This window comes from Camelina sativa, chromosome 5 (genome assembly GCF_030686135.1).
Source record: "Camelina sativa cultivar CO46 ecotype springtype chromosome 5, ASM3068613v1".
Taxonomy (NCBI): domain Eukaryota; kingdom Viridiplantae; phylum Streptophyta; class Magnoliopsida; order Brassicales; family Brassicaceae; genus Camelina; species Camelina sativa.
In genome coordinates, this window is record NC_141884.1 from 18,499,612 (window position 1) to 18,520,230 (window position 20,619).

The 20,619-nt window shown below is 37.1% G+C and overlaps 1 protein-coding gene across 1 annotated transcript; it reads left to right on the plus strand.

The window, feature by feature from the left end:
* Positions 1-17,084: 17,084 nt before the first annotated feature.
* Positions 17,085-19,793, plus strand: LOC147943955 (UDP-glycosyltransferase 86A2). The gene is made up of 2 exons (XM_087450239.1): positions 17,085-17,842; positions 18,863-19,793. Exons 1-2 carry the CDS (start codon positions 17,311-17,313, stop codon positions 19,774-19,776), a joined length of 1,446 nt encoding a protein of 481 aa, XP_087306365.1. The 5' UTR covers positions 17,085-17,310; the 3' UTR covers positions 19,777-19,793.
* The last annotated feature ends 826 nt before the right edge of the window (positions 19,794-20,619 follow it).

Sequence of the window (20,619 nt, forward strand, 5' to 3'; positions counted from 1 at the left end):
GAGTATATCAAATATAAGACAATTTTTGTAATTACTACTATATCTACACCAAGTCATATAAGATAACTAGAGATGAAACCCGTGCGTTGCGCGGGATTCTTTGTTATTCTATTGACCATTCTATTTTATTTTTGAGAAAATATCAATAAAAGCATGAAGTTAGCAAAAATATTAATTAAATTGTCAATTACTCGGAGCTTTGAGTACTATTACCATTACAAATCAAATCTTTTTTTCTAAAGTACATCATGAGATTAAGCTTCTTTTGTACTGATTTGTAATGGTAATAGTATGGTTTTAGAGTAAAAGCATGGTTTTAGTGGTTGGAATTATTTTTTAACGTTAAATCGCAAACTTTTGTTAATTTTGCCAAATAAAACACATAGTTAAGTCAACTGACGGATATATTTTATAGGGTTAAGTCAACGTCGGTAAGATCCGTTAAACAGTAAAATGACGTCGATTTGTAATATTAAAAGAAAAAACATGATATGGTGATTCGAACCTGCCACCTGTTGGATGAGTTAATCAATACTTAACCAAACACATATATATATATATTTTTTGGTAATCTCTTATTTGGACTTTCTTGAAACAACCCGACCCCCCTTTTTTTTTTAACAATTAAATACAATGTATAATTAAGCATCCCATACTACTTAATTAACCAACCCAAACCACAACTCAACATTAAACCAGCAATAACATTAAGCACAGCGGAAACATACCAATAATACAAAACCAACAACATCATCAATACAATAACACTTCTATCCACTCTATCCAACAACCTAACATATCTCTATCCAAGGTTCCATCCTAAACAATATAACAAAGACCAACAACACACAAACGAGACCCTAGTTCATCCTCCTCCTCATCGCCATGATTCCACGTCACATACCTGCACACCACAAACAACAATTGAGATGCGTAAGTATTATCATAAATACTTAGTGAGGCAATCCTCCCATCTACTGGGCTATACACACAAGCAACTGAGATTCCAATGCTTAACAAATGACAACCAAACACAACAAACCAGGAAAAATCACGAAAACAAGTAACTTGGTGTCGACCGACACCAGAGAGGTGTCGATTGACACTGACCAAACACGGTGTCGACCGACACCTAACTGGTGTCGATCGACACTCCCTTCGCAGACGCGAACTGCACGAATCCAAACGACGAACCTCCGTTTCCAATCATCTCCAATCCATTCCAACCTCACCCAAAACCTTCAGGAACCTATAAGAACCATAACACAACCACCACAAGCAAGAACAACACCACTAACACAACCAATCAAGCAAGAACAACACCACAAAGCACCACCAATCAAGCAAGAACAACAAAGGATTCTCAGGCTTAGATAAGCCATGGTCATGCACTCACCTTATCAACTGATTATAACAACCAATACAACCAGTTGAGACCCTCCTAACGTCTGAAACAGCCCAGAAACGCCCTACAACAAGTCACACAACCAAAAACGACTTATAACAAAACTGGACAGAAACATCAGAAAAGAACAGTCTCAAAGACGAAACCCTAAAATAAAAACCAACCGTTAACTATGAAATCGCTCCGGTGAAAAGCCACCCCTAGACGTCACGAAGCGTCCCACAAAATTTCAGCACGATCAGGCACCACACGAGACCACGATCTCAGTTACAATCTCCGATGGTCCCAACTCGCGTCTGAGAAAACGTGTCTCACAAAACTGCCAATAACTCATCGAGTTTAAATCCAAATCTACTTCTGTAAAAAGGCGAAAGACGATGAAAGACTTGGGAATAAACCTACCAAATTTCATTACCTTTGAGAACGATTTGATATGCCGAAACTGTTTCCTCCCAAACCCTAACGATTCTGATCTTTCTCCTTTAATCTCCTTCACACCACAATAGGCTCTCTCCTCTCTCTCTATCTCTGAAAACGGCGACAAGACACCCTAAAACCCTTAAATTTGTCGCTTCTCTACTTATAACACGATTTAGGGATTTTTCCTTGAACCAAACCGAACCAAACAGCAATTAAAACGAACCGGACCAAACCAGAAAACACGGTGTCGATCGATAAACCAAGGGTGTCGATCGACACCCACACCAAAACCTTAAAAAATTGGTTCGCGGATGTTACAATTCTCCCCCACCAACAAGGATTCGTCCTCGAATCCCGCACAACCGTATAACTGTCAAGGACCTCCGTGCCACCGTCAACATGGCCCGTACGTCCCCGACCGGACTAAATACCGTCAGCCAAGGTTTCCCGTGCACTGTCGCAAATGCCCGCACACCTCCGACTGAACCATGAGGTCTCCCTCTAGCCAATATACTCACATCAAAAGACACTATTTGCTCACAACTCAGTGCTTCCCCCGTCCGTGGTCGCAACCAAAGAATCATGCCGGCTCGCTATCAGGCCAACCGCCTTAAGCTACGGCATCCAGGAAGTCACTCACATACACACTCCCCCCGCTCTCAGGTCGCAACCTTCGAGTCATACCGGCTCACTGCCAGGCCACAGCCTACAGCTACGGTATCCAGGGAGTCTCAATATCCCGCAAAACCGTCCAATGGTCAAGGACCTCCGTGCCACCGTCAACACGGCCCGCACGTCCCCGACCGGACTAAATACCATCAGCCAAGGTTTCCCGTGCACTGTCGCAACAGCCCGCACACCTCCGACTGAACCATGAGGTCTCCCTCTAGCCAATATACTCACATCAAAGACACTATTTGCTCACAACTCAGTGTTTCCCCCGTCCGTGGTCGCAACCAACGAATCATGCCGGCTCGCTATCAGGCCAACCGCCTTAAGCTACGGCATCCAGGAAGTCACTCACACACACACTCCCCCCGCTCTCAGGTCGCAACCTTCGAGTCATACCGGCTCACTGCCGAGCCACGGCTCACAGCTACGGTATCCAGGGAGTCTCACATGCCCACTCCCCCCGCTCTCGGGTCGCAACCCTCGAGGTATACCGGCTCACTGCCGAGCCACGGCTCACAGCTACGGTATCCAGGGAGTCTCAAAATCCCGCTCTAAGGTCGTCACCCTAAAGCGCGCTCACGGATCGTCATCCGAAGCAAACATACCACTCCCACTCTCTGGCCACAAAGTCCATTGAGCTATCGGTATCACATGATTTGGGCTCACACTATCCTGAGCAAATAAGTCCGATGTCAACGAGTATCTCCCGACTAGATCTACCTCAACACTTTCCATTTCCGGAAACTTCTATTTTTAGAAACTTTCCATTTATAGCAATCTTCTATTTATGGAAACTTTCCATTTATAGCAATCTTCTATTTATGGAAACTTTCCATTTATAGACTCCCGTGCTATTTCCTTTCCAGTGATTTTTCACAAGTCCCAAAACCAAATAACTCCAACTTTTATTAGAACCTCAAATGCAATAATCGTTTACAACTCCAAATGAAAATACATAATGAAAGAAAGAATACATAAGCTAAAACTAAGCGCCGGAATGGACACCTGGTCCTCCCTTCGGCTGCGCTGCAACCTCCATCATCTGCCTCCTCTTAGGACAGAAAGGCCTGATATGCCCTTCCTCCCCGCAATGATAACACACTCGACGGTACTCCTGCGAATCACCTCCCCTGGCCCCGCTTGCCGACACGTGATCCATGCTCCCGCTCCCATAACCTCTCTGGCCACCTTGGTTCGCCACTGTCGTCTCTTCCCGCTTCCTTTTACGCCTTTGCTCTAACTGCCTATCCTTGTTTGGAATGCTCTGCTCCAATGTCTCCTCTGAACGAACCGCTGGACTGACCACCACTAACTGTGACCTCAAGTCATCCTCTATCCCAGCTGCAACCTCAACCAGCTCCGCCCTCGTGGCATAGCTCCTCACTCTGCACCGTGTCCTCAAATCATCTCGCAAAGCCAGCAAGAACCTCCGCACCTGAGCCGACTCTGGCTCCCAAGCCCGGCCTGCATACCCCACAAGCCGACTGAACTCTGCATCCAGTTCCCGCACTGTACGGTCCCCCTGAGTCAAACCCAAGAACCGTGCCTCCATACGATCAAGAGCCTCTTGAGGAAAATACTTGGAGTTAAACTCCCCCACAAAATCTCCCCAAGACATACCCCGCTGCACCCTCCGTGCTGTCACCGACCTCCACCACACACGAGCATCTCCTGACAAGTAAAACACTGCCAGATCCACCCTGTACCGGTCAGGACACCTAAGCGAAAGGAAAATATCCTCCATCCGCTCTCTCCACTCATCCGCTACACTCGGATCGGTACTTCCTGAGAAATACCCGGCTCCCACATGCCGCAGCTGCTGCATCATCCGCACATACTGTGCATCCACTACCTCGGCCCCCGGCTGCACACCTGCCTGCAAACCCGCCATAGGTTGCACCACTGGACCCTGCCCACCACCCACTGGCGGCACTACTGGACCCTGCCCACCAACCACTGGCGGCACTACTGGATCCTGCCCACCAATCACTGGCAGCACAACTGCTGGAAGTCGCTGCAAAACCTGAGCTAGCAAGTCCATCAAGACATCCTCCCGCCCTGGAGCACCTCCCGCTGCAACCCCCACACCCGGGGCAACACCGTGACCGACACCGGGCCCATCCGCCCTGCCGTCACCCAAACCAGCCTGGTCTCCAGACACACTAGGATGAACCTGTGACTCCGCCACCTCCTCACTGGCCATGCTCTGGGCTACACTCACCCTGGCCTCAGGAACCTGACCTCGTCCCCGACCATGACCACGCCCACGACCACGACCACGACCGCGACCAACAGCACCCTCTCTAGCCATCTGCACTACCCAGAACAGAAGGCTAAGCACACAATTCAAAAACCGCACATAGAGTACACATCTTACCGTGGAATCTCATTGAAGGCTCGAAGAGGATGATACTAGGACTCCATACCGCAAACAAATTGACTAACTACTCATAATCAATTCCATCCCACAACATCATGCATCAAGCAAAAAGGAAAATAATTCACCCAATTAAATTTCTAACCGCTCTAACCATCCATTTAAGCATCCTAGAACCGTAAAGGCTCTGATACCAAAATGAAACAACCCGACCCCCTTTTTTTTTTTAACAATTAAATACAATGTATAATTAAGCATCCCATACTACTTAATTAACCAACCCAAACCACAACTCAACATTAAACCAGCAATAACATTAAGCACAGCGGAAACATACCAATAATACAAAACCAACAACATCATCAATACAATAACACTTCTATCCACTCTATCCAACAACCTAACATATCTCTATCCAAGGTTCCATCCTAAACAATATAACAAAGACCAACAACACACAAACGAGACCCTAGTTCATCCTCCTCCTCATCGCCATGATTCCACGTCACATACCTGCACACCACAAACAACAATTGAGATGCGTAAGTATTATCATAAATACTTAGTGAGGCAATCCTCCCATCTACTGGGCTATACACACAAGCAACTGAGATTCCAATGCTTAACAAATGACAACCAAACACAACAAACCAGGAAAAATCACGAAAACAAGCAACTTGGTGTCGACCGACACCAGAGAGGTGTCGATTGACACTGACCAAATACGGTGTCGACCGACACCTAACTGGTGTCGATCGACACTCCCTTCGCAGACGCGAACTGCACGAATCCAAACGACGAACCTCCGTTTCCAATCATCTCCAATCCGTTCCAACCTCACCCAAAACCTTCAGGAACCTATAAGAACCATAACACAACCACCACAAGCAAGAACAACACCACTAACACAACCAATCAAGCAAGAACAACACCACAAAGCACCACCAATCAAGCAAGAACAACAAAGGATTCTCAGGCTTAGATAAGCCATGGTCATGCACTCACCTTATCAACTGATTATAACAACCAATACAACCAGTTGAGACCCTCCTAACGTCTGAAACAGCCCAGAAACGCCCTACAACAAGCCACACAACCAAAAACGACTTATAACAAAACTGGACAGAAACATCAGAAAAGAACAGTCTCAAAGACGAATCCCTAAAATGAAAACCAACCGTTAACTATGAAATCGCTCCGGTGAAAAGCTACCCCTAGACGTCACGATGCGTCCCACAAACTTTCAGCACGATCAGGCACCACACGAGACCACGATCTCAGTTACAATCTCCGATGGTCCCAACTCGCGTCTGAGAAAATGTGTCTCACGAAACTGCCAATAACTCATCGAGTTTAAATCCAAATCTACTTCTGTAAAAAGGCGAAAGACGATGAAAGACTTGGGAATAAACCTACCAAATTTCATTACCTTTGAAAACGATTTGATATGCCGAAACTGTTTCCTCCCAAACCCTAACAATTCTGATCTTTCTCCTTTAATCTCCTTCACACCACAATAGGCTCTCTCCTCTCTCTCTATCTCTGAAAACGGCGACAAGACACCCTAAAACCCTTGAATTTGTCGCTTCTCTACTTATAACACGATTTAGGGATTTTTCCTTGAACCAAACCGAACCAAACAGCAATTAAAACGAACCGGACCAAACCAGAAAACATGGTGTCGATCGATACACCAAGGGTGTCGATCAACACCCACACCAAAACCTTAAAAAATTGGTTCGCGGATGTTACATTTCTCCTTCTCACGATCGATAGAACCGCGTACTTATCAGTAAAATTTTCTTTCTTCCTCATTTAAGCGTTTCCATTGACCAATTCCAATATGATTTTTTTTTCTATTTCTCCATTACGATTTATCAAATTTTAATTCTATCTCACTTTCTAGATTTCGTGGCGGAGATCACCATCTCCTCGCTGAGACATTCCCAGGGATGGCGGTGGAGTTCAGATGACGATTCCCACGGAATCCATTAGCGGCTTAAATCTGAATTTGAGAAAAAGCTAAGGTTCAAATTCTTCGACAATATATATATTTTTTGTTATATAAAATTGTCAATATACGCAGCGGCTCTGTTATTTTATTTTTAATTGACAAACGACGTCGTTTCACTGTTTAACAGAAGTTATCAACGTTGACTTACATTGTAAAATTCATCTGTTAATTGACTTAACTATGTGTCTAATTTGGTAAAGTCAATAAACATTTGTGATTTAACTGAAAAAATAATAAAAGTTGACAATTTAATTCACCATAAGCAAAGTTGAGCCTTTTTAAAAACGTTTTTACTATATAACTTCATGCTTTTAATGACATTTTTCTCTTTTATTTTTATACACATTTTATTTATTTTTCCTTTCCTATGTGTTTGTGTATGGTGTAAGCTGTTATTCTCTTTCATATATATCTATATTGTATTATTAAGGCCTCAATATATATGTGGCCAAAATGGGCCATTTTACTTGGCGATTATCCAAAGATTATTTATTACCTTGTTGGGCAGTTCTTGTTTTATTATAGGATTTTACCGTATTTTTGTGTTAATTTTCTGGTGGCTTTGTTCTAAAATGAGAGTGTCCGTACTTAATTATCTTCTTCATCCAGTCATTCTTCGTGACTATTTTTGTCCTTTTCCTTTGAATTCGATTGTTCATCATTCACGTATGCATTTTTCTTTCAATTTAGGAGAGTGGTTGATTGTTTGATTGGTGATGCTTCTGGTAAGTCATGGGAAGACTGTTCATTGAGTCTATTTTGGTTTCGCTTGCTGGTGGAAGCTAAGTAGGTTGTTTAGTAGATTATATTGTTGTTATTTTTATTTTGATGCTCGTTGATAGTGTATTATTCTATGTGTTGTTGTGAAGAGTTTCGTTTCTTTTTGTTTGGTTTATCTAGTTATTAAGTTGATTTCTATGAATCTAAAAGATTAAACTGTGTTGGTCCAACCTCCATTTTGTTTTAATTTTGTTTTCTATGAATCTAAAATATACATAGAAATACCATTTTGTTTTCTTTTCCTGTATATTTCGAAATTTTTTTATTGGTTTTGATGTTTTGGGCTGATGGTTTATCTTAGAATCATGTCGATTAAAAATGTCTTGATAGTGATATTTCTACGTTTTTAATATTTTGTCATCAAAATACTTATGTTCTGGAAAATTAAATAAAAAAGAGTAGGCTTATAAAACTGGATAAAGCCCACATAATTTCAAATTAGAGATAAAGTCCACAAAATTTATAAAAAATTATGCTGAGGTGGAGCTCTCTAATGAGAGAAAACTCTGCTATTATATATATGATTACTACTATATCTACATCGAGTCATACTCTTGCGTCATCATGTGATTATGGAGATATAAGGCTCATTTTTCATCCATACTGGTCCTGATTGGTGAAGACTTTTAAGACTTTAAAATCATTTAAAAGTCTTAAAAGCATTTTATTTACCAATCAAGCTTTAATGACTTTTTTTTAATTTTTTAAAGTTTCTACAGCCACTTTAATTTTTTTCTTCTTCATTTTTTTTTTTTTTAAACTTCAAAATGACGCTGTAAAACCAACAAGTTTCAAAAACTTTTTTTTCTTTCCCTATCATAATTAAAAACTCTATATAATTTTATATATATTTTTATACAAACCTTTTTTTATAGATTACTTATCAGTATTTTTTTCTCTTTCTTTTGATATCCACTTCTCTTCACAAATTTATTATTTTTATCATCACCTTTGTATTTTCTTATAATTTTGTTTTTAATAAAATTACAGTCACAGTTTTAAAAGTTTGTTTTTTAACAATCAGATTTTAACAGTTAAAGTATCTACAGTCAAAGTCTCTACAGCTAAATTTTTACAGTCAAACTATCTACAGCCACAAATAACAGTCGTTACCAATCGGGGCCACTATCAACTGAAACAAGTATGTGTACCATGTATACCAAATTTTTGAAATTGAACATGAGATACCAATATAAAACATTAAACTAAAGGAAAAAAAAAAAAGGAAACGACAGTAAAAACATTAAACACCACTAGTTTCATGAAAAAATGGATTATTCTTAGGTTCATGAGAAAATATATCCTTCTTCTTCTTGTCTAAGGTGATCCGAAGAACACGTTGAAACTGACCACTTTCTTCATCAACCTTGATAACATGGATTTTTCCGCTGATAAAGGACATAAAGTAAATATTGCCAGCAAAGTGGGGTGGATATTACTAGATACCGGGAGCACACATAATTTCATCAAAACCATTTTTCGCAAACCTCCATTGTTTCCATTCAACAACTTGAAATTATTTTCTCTGATGTTTAATTGGATGTCTCCTATTTTGTCTGTCGACTACTTTAAGTACTATCTTGTACTAGTTTATCACCACACATGATATGATATAATTGGGTTAAATATGAGCATCCAACTCAAAACTAATTGGTAGTTAGTGGATTGAACCTAACCCTTTATATATTATTTAGAGTTTTCTAACAATTCTACCACATTCTAAAACTAAACTCATCAGCTCTACCACATTTGCTAATTCCTTTTAAGAAATACCATAAGCATAACAAGAAATACTAAAATAGTCTTCATCATTTACTTCCTTTTATCAAAACAAAAATAAAGTTTTTTTTCATTTTGTTTTGCTGTTTTGTTTTTTCAACTTTCACATCTCTTTTTTCTTTCATTAATTGTCTCCACATCTCTAACGAAAACTTATCTCATTCTTCCTTATTTTTTCTTCATCTCTTTCTTCTTCCATTGATTATCTCACATCTCTCCAATTTCACAAAATCAAAACTCAAAAAACTTCTTTTTGTGTCTAATGTTTCCAACTTTTCTTTCTCAAAAATCTATCTTTGTTTCTCTTTTTTCTCTTCGTCGACTCTTTCAGAAGCTCACCTATGTTTTTTCCCTTGGCATTCACTATTGCCACACACCAGGTTGTCTACTATTAATCTTGTGATGGACAAGTTAATTTACAAAACAATAATTTATATATTCGATAGACTAGTTTTACACTTCTCCAAAACCTCCACTTGTCCACTATTAATCATGTCATATACTACATGATTTACGAAAAAACTCGTAGACAACATACTTGTTAAATGGACAAGTACTTTAAGCTAATCGGCAAGTTTGTACTCCTCAACTTGTCTTTGGGACAAACTTTGTCCACTTAATTAATTTTGTCCACAGACTTATGCTACTCCACCCACCAGATCTCTAAACCAAAAAAACGGTGCAAAAAACTCTACGTAGCCATCAGATAAATTAAATTTAATCTACAAAGTCTCTACTATGGGTCCCACTTGTCTGTCTAGTGGAAACAATTAATGCATATCCATGTTGCCAAAAAATCAAATATGTATATTAAATGAGATAATTGATTGACAAAAGAAACATCAAATCACAGCTCACAACTTCGAGGGCATTATTGTCCTCTTAAGTAGCCCTTATGGTATGGGAGAAAATGAGTTTAAACATGTGGTAGAATTGAAAATTTTGTTAGCAAATGTGGTATTTTTGGCTAAATACCCTATTATTTATGTCTCATCACATTTTTCAATGTGAGATTTTTCTTTACACGCCTCCTCGTAATAATGGCTCTTCTAGCCATTAATCTCGACAGAATCCATCACGCTCCCTCCTCGAGGTAATGCTCTTTTATTATAGGTATCTCGATGGAATTGAGCCTTTCTTTAGACCTTTAATTAATGGGGTGATCGGACCTCTTCCTTGGCCGGATTAATTAATGGGCCAGCGTGTGTAGGTTCTGATGCCATGTTAAATTTGGGTTTAATATGGGCTTCCAACTCAAAACCATTTGACAATGAGTGGATTGATCCTAACCTTTTATATATTATTTAAGTCACATCACATCTTTCAATGTGAGATTTTTCTCCACGTGATACATTTGGCTTTATCCTCTCAAAACCATGTCCCAAGTATGTGACACTTTTATCACATTCAAAGCTCTTGTTGAGAATCACCTTCAACAAAAGAATTGGAACATTATATTATGACAACGATAGAGAGTTTGTTGCGCGTAAACCATTTATGTCTAGTGTTAGCATCTTTCATCCCATTTCTCCACCACACGTCGGAGCACAATGAAATCATAATTGAAGCTCTGCCACATCGTCAAAACATGAATATCCCTCTGATCCTCACACATGTCAGAATTGTGAGAATTACAAAAGAACAAGAGAGAGAGATCGAGAGAGAGAGTGAAAGAGATTGGACAAAGAATGAGAGAGAGGTGGCGAGATTTAGAATAGAGGAGAATGAGCAATTCTCATTCCTTGAATAAAGTTAACCTAGGTACAAGGTATTTATAAGGATACAATTAGGTTAACAAAAATAAATAAAGTTAAGATAGGTACAAGGTATTTATAAGGATACAACTAGGTTAACAAAAATAAAACAAAGTTAACCTAGGTACAAGGTATTTATAAGGAAACAACTTAAGGCTTATAAAGCTTAAAAAAATAATAATATGTGTGTTCATTCTCACACTCCCCCTCAAGCTTAACCGTTTGGAAGATTGGCTAAGCTTGGAACAAATAAGAGAAACCCCTCACTAATGCAATATGAGTCTTTCACTTGCTGAAACCTTCTCTTACTCTCAAGGTCGTCACCGTTCAAAACCATACTAAGAGAAAAAGATTATGGAGTTCATAGTTTAGGGTATTGTTTCATCGCCTAGTCATGTCCATGAGTCCAAGTTTGGAGTGTATGTACTCGTAAACCTTGGGATTAGTTGCTTTGGTAAAAATGTCTGCCAATTGTTCAGAGCTCTCGGTGTAGCATGGTAAGATGACTCCTAGTTGGACTTGTTCTCTGACTTTGTGGTAATCCACTTCTAAATATTTTGTCCTCTCATGAAATACTGAGTTTGATGCAATATGAATGTTACAATGCATTGTGATCGGCTTTGGAGTTTCAATGCCAAGATCCTTTAAGAGAGCCTTGAGCCACATTAGCTCAGTTATGAGATTTCTCATTGACATGTACTCGGACTCAGCACGTGAGAGAGAGAGAGACCACCTTCTTTTTTTGACTCTTCCAAGTGACAAGGTTGCCTCCACTAAATGTACAATAGCCAGTGGTTGAGCGTCTCTCTCCATGATCTCCAGCATAATCCGCATCACAATATCCTACCAGCTCCACATTACCATTACATCCCATCCAAATGTCTTGTCATGGTGCTCTTTTGAAATATTTGGGTACTTTGCTCACCATTTCCCAATGATGTACCCTCGGATTTTGCAAATGTTGGCTTACCTAGTTCACAGCAAGCATATATCAGGTTGAATTATGGTAAGATAAATAAGCTTACCTACCAACCGTCGATATTGTTTTACATCTTCGAATGGAACATCCTTAAGCTCCCCCTTACGGCTAGTCTGGTAGTCTTCTTCCAGTTGTGTTGAAACTGGTTTTTGATCCTAGCTTACCTACTTCATTCAAAATATCAAGTGAGTACTTTCTTTGCGATAAAAAGAGTCGTTCCTTAGAACGGCAAACTTCTATCCCAAGAAAGTAATTTTGTTCTCCAAGATCTTTAATATCAAAAAAAGATTTAAGATAAGTTTTGGTATCTTGAATACCTACCTTATCATTCCCGAAGATGATAATATCATCAGCATATATGAGAATGACTACAATACCTCTTTGGCTTGGATAAGTGAATAGCGTGTGATCAGCTTCCGATATCCTAAGCCCTTTCTCCATTAACGTTGAGCTGAGTTTATGATACCAAGCTCTTTGTGATTGTTTCAACCTGTAGATTGCTTCCATAAGCTTAAACACCTTTTTGGGTCCAATAGTGTCTTCAAGTCCCGGTGGTGGCCTCATATAGACCTCATCTTCTAGTTCTCCTTGTAGAAATGAATTATTAACATCCATCTAACACAATTCCCAAGAAAGATTAGTAGCCAATGAAAGAACTATCTTTACCATGTGAAGCTTTCAACCGGTGCAAATGTGTCAAGGTAGTCTTCTCCATAGGTCTGAGTGAATCGTCTTACTACTAGCCAGGCTTTATAGCATTCTATCCCCCCATCACTCATGTACTATATAGTGATTATCCACCGAGATGTCATGATTTTCTTTCCTTTAGGGAGATCAGCTTCGTCCCATGTGAGATTATGTACAATTGCATTAGTCTCGTCCCCAACTGCAACTCGCCAAACTTTATGTTCCCTAGCTTCATCATAGTTTTTTGGAATCCAATGTTGATCAATTTGAGTAAGAAAGACTTGATGCTCCATGGGAAAATGTGCAAGAGTGCATACGACTTGTATGGGGTGAGAAACCGCCTGACTGTTGTAGTGGACCCGAGTCTTTTTCTCAGTTGGGCACCGTAATACGTGGACATCAACTATTTCTATTTTAGTCACCGGATAATTTATTTGACACTGGGGATTAAAAGTATTTGATGGATCAATTTGATATTGGCCAAAAGAGTTATTTACATATTTAAATAAAGAAGCTTCTGTGATACGTTTTTGAGGAAATACGTTTACATCTCCTAATGGAATTAGTCCTTCAATGAGAAATGGTCATTTTCCAGTTATTGACTTTCAGAATTGTTAGAGTTAATAATTTGAACTATCAAAGCGTTAATATTGAAGGTACGAAAATAAGACGTTATACCGATTTGTACCAGTGTTATAGAATATCGTATTGGGAATATGCTAAAAACACTGGAGCAGCTTTCACTTTTGGAGGACCAGGTGAAAGTTGTGGTATTTGAAGATTTATGAGTCTAATATATGTATCGATCAAAACTATATAAAAAATAAAAATAGATTAAACTATAAATTTATTGTGTTTGAAAAATATTTTAGATATTCAAAAATATATATTTAAGGACGAATGTAACAAAAAAATTTAAGTTGTAATATCAAAACACAAAAAGATTCAACCAAATTACATTATAAAAATTGATGTTACCAATCGAAAAATCATTCAACAAAGCTTAAATTAATAATCTACATGAGAATGTGGTCCTTAATCCAAAATGTAAAACAATTACATGATAAAAATATATTTATATAGAACGGAAAATGCATTTGTATTTCATGATGTAAGAGCATTTGCAGTGGTGAGAGACTCTTACAGTCCCTCAAATATAATATTAGTTATTTATTAAAAATTTAAAAGAAAAATAAAATCTTAAACCAATAATATATTGTCATGTGTATAGGTAGTCTCTCGTGAGGTTCTCAAAAGTTCTTATTTAAGAATCGATTCTGACTTCTTTCCTACCATTTTTTTTTTTAATTGGTGAGAATTCTTTTGAGAACCTACCAGCCCTAATCACCTCTTATGTGGAAAATGGACAATATCAGTTATTGCCTTCAAATGTTTTAATGCATGTGAAAGTTATGATTCAAACAATTATTAAGTTCAGTTATGCTTTCATAACAAAGAAAATATGCTGCCTAACTCATGTTTTTATGCACGTCTTGAAAGGATCTTCAAAAAGAAATAATATGCTGCTTGTTATTACCTTAAGGTTGATTGCTTTCGACAAGAAAAACATACAGTATAATCTCTATAAATAATGTTGGGACCAAGGTATTTTATTAATTTTATAGTGTAAATTAATAATTATTAATTTATAGATATATTTTTAATAATTTAAATTTTTAAAAATTTGAATTAAGACAATTTTAGCAAAATAATATTAGACTTTCGGATTTGTAATATATAGAAAACATTATTAACAATAAATTACAAATACAATAGACAAATTCACTTATACATATAATACACATAAATTCAAATTTATGAATAATAATATCAATTGTTGTATTTTAATAGTCAATCAAACAACAAAAATGTAAATGATGGATATCTAGAAATTTAAAACTTTTAAAAAAAATTAGCTGTTTTTGTGACATGTTACAGAATATTTTATATCATTATAGCTTGAAAATACAACTTAACAATTGTTTTATAGATATGAGCTTTAAGAGAAACATATATTATTATATCAGTATATATATATATATATATATATATATATATATATATATGTATATTTACATGGACTTTTGCGGTCACTGGTTCTAGCCCAGAAATTACTTCCCTCCTAGCTAGTGTTTGGAGGGTTTGTTGCCCTCCTAAAATTCAACATTTTATGTGGCAGGTTTTCTCTTTATGTATTTCGGTTTCGGCAAATTTGGGACGACGTGGTATTGCTTGTGATTTAGGATGTGTACAGTGTGGTGCTGATGAGGAAACAATAAATCATGCAATTTTTGTTTGTCCTCCAGCCCGTCAGGTTTGGGCTCTAGTACACATGCCGGTGGGGCCAATTTCCTTCCCGACAGATTCAGTGTATGCAAATGTTGATCACTTTTTAGGGCAGCAGAATCCTGGGGCTCATGTTGCGGCTTTCCCTTAGCTTATGTAGTATATTTGGAAAGCAAGGAATGCACGCGTTTTTGAAAATATTGTGGAGCGGCCGGAGGATATTGTTATGGTAGCAGAGGGTGAAGCATCAGCGTGGCAGCAGGCTCAAGCAGAGGTCGATTTGGAGACCTATCCCACTATCCCCGTAGTTTCAGGACTACCGGTTAGGGTTGCTACTGCCTCCCTCCCTACGGTTTTTTCGGGATATCGTTGCTTTATAGATGACTCTTGGAAAGCAGGTGACACGTTTGCAGGCACTGGATGGTGTTGTACCTCGTTCCAGACTGCGTTGCCAATTATGGGAGCCATGAATTTCCGGTGAAGTCTATCTCCATTATATGATGAAGCTGAAGTGTTCCTTTGGGCGATGCGCCGCATGATCAGCCATGATTTCAGAGATGTGGCTTTCTATACAGACTGTTCAGATTTGGTGAAGATGGTGTCTTCTCCTTCAGACTGGCCAGCGTTCTCGGCGTACCTTGCCGACATCAAGATTGATAGGGAGAAATTTTCATCTTTCTCTTTATCTTTAGTTTCTAGAACTGCTAATGTAAGTGCAGATTCTTTGGCACGCTAAGCGCGTGCCTCTCCGCATAATGTTTTGTTTATAAACAATTTCTCACCCAATTGGTTCATTTGAGCTGATTTTTTTGTTGACAAAAAAAAATACATGATTATTAATTTATGATATTATTGGGACCATATTTTATATGGAAATTTCAAACAATTTATTATCTTATTATCTTATCGTATTTTGTTATCTTTTATACTGGTCCGACTTGAGACTAACAAAATTTATTAATTTACAGTATTTATTAATTTATAGAGGTTTTACTGTACTTCCAATCTTATAGGTGGAGAAACTTGTATAACATGCTCGATCAAATGAAACAAGTGTAATGGATTCAGGGCATTCAATTATAGTTTTAAAATGATCATTGGATTCCATGCTTAGTCCTGAGAGTCCTATTATTAAGTAACCAAAATTTTTTATGGAAGCGCTACTATGTGTCATCTCTATCATATTGTCTCACCAAATTGAATGTCACGTATTTCAAATAGATTGTTCAGAATTAAGTTTGATGGTTCAAAAGTTAATTCATTATTAAATCTACTAAATAAATCTATTTTATTTTCAGATAAATTTGTTTTGTTCCCCTATTCCCTTCATTGCACATCAGTTTATTGTTTGGCTACATTGCTAAAGTTCAAAATTTTTCCAAACAAAATGTTCCTCCGATTATCATCTAAATTTGGGTTTGATATATTTTTGTGCTTCACAAAAAAAAGTTTAGGTTTATACGTTTTTCTTTCTTACATTCAAAATTATATAAATTACTCCAGAAAATATATGAATATATAAAGTTGTGTTTTTAAGTTTATATTCGTCACAAAATTCTTAGAAATGATTCATATTAATAATAGAGGGGGGGGGGATTCGTATATATTTTAGAGGTATATAAGTATATAATAAAATTAAAACCTAAAAACTAAAATTACCCATCTTTCTTTTTCTTCTACATATAAATGAATATATTCGCCTTTGTCTTTCTCGTTTACGATTAGCGGATTAGGAGAATATAAATTGACAAATCAACCATTTTGACTAAGCAACTCTAAATCCACATGGTCATAACCTTTTACTGGAACTAGATTCTCTCCATGACATCTTACTGAATTTTAGATGAAAGATATTTTTTAAGGAACAAATTACTAAATTATATCATCAAAATCAAAGAAAATAAAAAAATGAAGAAATTAAAATTAAATGCATAGAAATGCCACTAACCATCCACTTCTATGGCTATTTCCGCGAATCAATGCAAAGTCATTCATTTATTCCCAACTTGCCCCATATGTTTTTTCTTTTTCTTAATGACAGATTCTTCTCTTTTTTTTTTTATTTTAATCCAAAACCAAAAAACCAAAAACAAAAAAAAAATTAACCTTTAGATTTCTCTCATTTCTTCATCTTCCTCACCACAAAAACCCATTTTAATGGCGGACGTTAAAAACCCTAAAAATCATAATCATCATCATCTTCATGCTCTCCTGATCCCATATCCGTTTCAAGGACATGTAAACCCGTTTGTACAGTTAGCCATCAAGCTAGCGTCACAAGGGATCACCGTCACATTCGTCAACACTCATTACATCCACCACCAGATCACAAACGGCTCCGATGGAGATATTTTCGCCGGAGTTAGGTCCGAGTCTGGCCTTGACATAAGGTACGCGACGGTTTCCGATGGTTTACCGGTGGGGTTTGACCGGTCCTTGAACCATGACACGTACCAGTCGTCTCTGTTGCACGTATTCTACGCGCATGTGGAAGAGCTTGTGGCGAGTCTTGTCGGAGGAGACGGCGGTGTGAATGTGATGATCGCCGACACGTTCTTTGTGTGGCCGTCGGTGGTTGCGAGGAAGTTTGGTTTGGTTTGTGTCTCGTTTTGGACCGAAGCTGCTTTAGTTTTCTCGCTTTATTACCATTTGGATCTGCTTCGGATTCATGGCCATTTTGGTGCTCAAGGTAATTTACTAGTAATTATCATCTTCTTTGATATTAGATTTTTTTTTGTTTACCTCATTTAATTGTTACCTATTCTGTTTCATTGATAGTAACGGTAGATCTTTCAAATTTCACGAAAACATGTTTTTTTTGGGTCTTGGTCAACGTCTATAGTTAAATTGAAATGCAAGATAGATTTTGAAAAAAAAAAAAATTATAATTGGTGAGCATTTCTTTGCATGTTTACCGATCTAGTGACTATTCGAATATTCTATTATTATTGGTGATTACTTTATCATTTAGACAGCTTGTAACTTTTTCTTTCTTTTTTTGGTTTATGATTCTTCTTACTATAGGTTTTCTAAAACATTTTAGTGTTTTAACCCCAAAAAAATTTTTTTTATAAAAAAAGTTATTTTGTTGACTAAAAAAAAACTATGAAAGATAATTTATACACATTAATTACAACCTGACAATGACATTTTTTATCAGTTAGGTCAATGAATTTTTTTTTTTTCACGTAAATAATTTTATGCTTGATTAAAATCTAACCCTCAACTCAAATGACACCACACTATTGTACCAAATATTTCATGAAACTATATATTAATCGCTTTGATACCAAAAAAAAGTAAATTAAACCTTCTCTTTTTCAAACAATTTTACTACCATAATCATTTAAATTTTTTCCAAAAATCCAATGAAGTTATTTATTTAGAATACTCCTTTTTTTGGTGAATTATTTAAAATACTCCTGATAAAAAGCGTTACGATTTGCCGACCAAAAAGGAAAATCAAAAACAAACAAAAATCAGTAATCCTAACGATATAAATATGGTGAAAATAATAAAAGCCAGTAGGGACTTAACATAAAGCGTAGGGACTTTACTTTTGTCATGTAATGATGCATGTGAATTAATGTCAGGGGGTCCATATTATTAATTTACCACCTTTGATTTATTCCTTTTTCAAATTTACCAAACTCGTCCTATATTTTCTTAATTATCTAAATCTACCCCGTAACTATTTTTCCTGACCCAGAAACCCGCGACGATCTGATAAACTACATTCCCGGAGTCGCCGCGATAAACCCAAAAGACACGGCGTCGTATCTTCAAGAAACAGATACTTCTTCAGTAGTTCATCAAATCATCTTCAAAGCATTCGAAGACGTGAAAAAAGTCGACTTTGTACTCTGTAACACGATACAACAATTCGAAGACAAAACAATCAAAGCACTCAACTCAAAGATCCCATTTTACGCAGTCGGACCAATCATCCCGTTCAATCTTCAGTCCGGTTCTTCAGTCACAACATCACTCTGGTCTGAATCAGACTGTACACAATGGCTCAACACTAAACCAAAAAGCTCAGTCCTTTACGTCTCATTCGGTAGCTACGCCCACGTAACTAAGAAGGATCTCGTCGAGATAGCTCACGGGATATTACAGAGCAAAGTCAATTTCGTTTGGGTGGTTCGACCAGACATTGTTAGTTCAGACGAGACAAACCCATTACCGGAAGGTTTCGAGACAGAAGCTGGAGACCGTGGGATTGTGATACCATGGTGTTGTCAGATGACGGTTCTGTCACATGAGAGTGTTGGTGGGTTTTTAACACATTGTGGTTGGAACTCGATACTGGAGACGATTTGGTGTGAGGTTCCTGTGTTGTGTTTCCCGTTGTTGACTGATCAGGTTACGAATAGGAAGCTTGTGGTTGATGATTGGGAGATTGGGATCAATCTTTGTGAAGATCGGAGTGATTTTGGGAGAGATGAAGTTGGGAGGAATATTAACCGTTTGATGTGTGGAGTTTCTAAGGACAAGATCGGACGGGTGAAAATGAGTTTGGAAGGTGCGGTGAGAAACAGTGGATCATCGTCTGAGATGAACTTGGGTTTGTTTATTGATGGTCTTATGGCTAAGGTTGGTTTATCTAATGGGAAAGCTTAATTTCTTTTTTTTTTTTATGGAACTTTGTCAAATTTTGTTTCGATCTTATAATACGCTTTATAATATTCACTTGTGGTCAAAAAATCTACTCTGAAAAAAATGTTAATCCAAACAAATTATTTGGTTTTAGTATTTGTAAATGTAGTATGATATTAGAATTGTTCATTGTGAATATAAAAAAAAGAAAAAAAGCATAAATACGAAAACATAAATACAATAAAGAGTGATAAGTATTATGCCCTGTTTTAGAAATTGCTAGGTGCTAGTCAGACGGTCGGGGTGGAACTAGCACCTAGCGAGAAAATCGGAGATTAAACAGGGATTGATCGGATATTAGTTTTAAGGTTATTTTATTAAATTAATAACAAAATAAAAATATATAGTATTAAATATATGTATAATTCTGTTTATGTTAAAACAAAAATATCAAATAAAGTAAAAACTATAGTATTGTCTTTAAAATTACGATAAACACATAAAACGTAATTTTAAAAGAAAATTTATGATTTTCACTAAAAAATTGTACATTAGTTATTGTAAAATATCATAAACTCTTAATTTAACATCTAAATAACAAAAAAATACATATTTGATTTATATTTGGCTCTAAAAATAATTATTATATACAAAATTAAACAGTAAATAATCGGATTAGACGAATTATAATCAAAATAGATAGATATAATTGGATAGTCGATGCTAGGCGTGGATTAGTGTCGTGCCTAGACTTATGGAGGCTTACGGCAGATTTTTATCTATGTAAAAAAAAATTAGTACTAGTTTATTTTATTTTATTTAAGCATGTTTCTTATTTTATATTATATAATTATCATTAGAAATTTT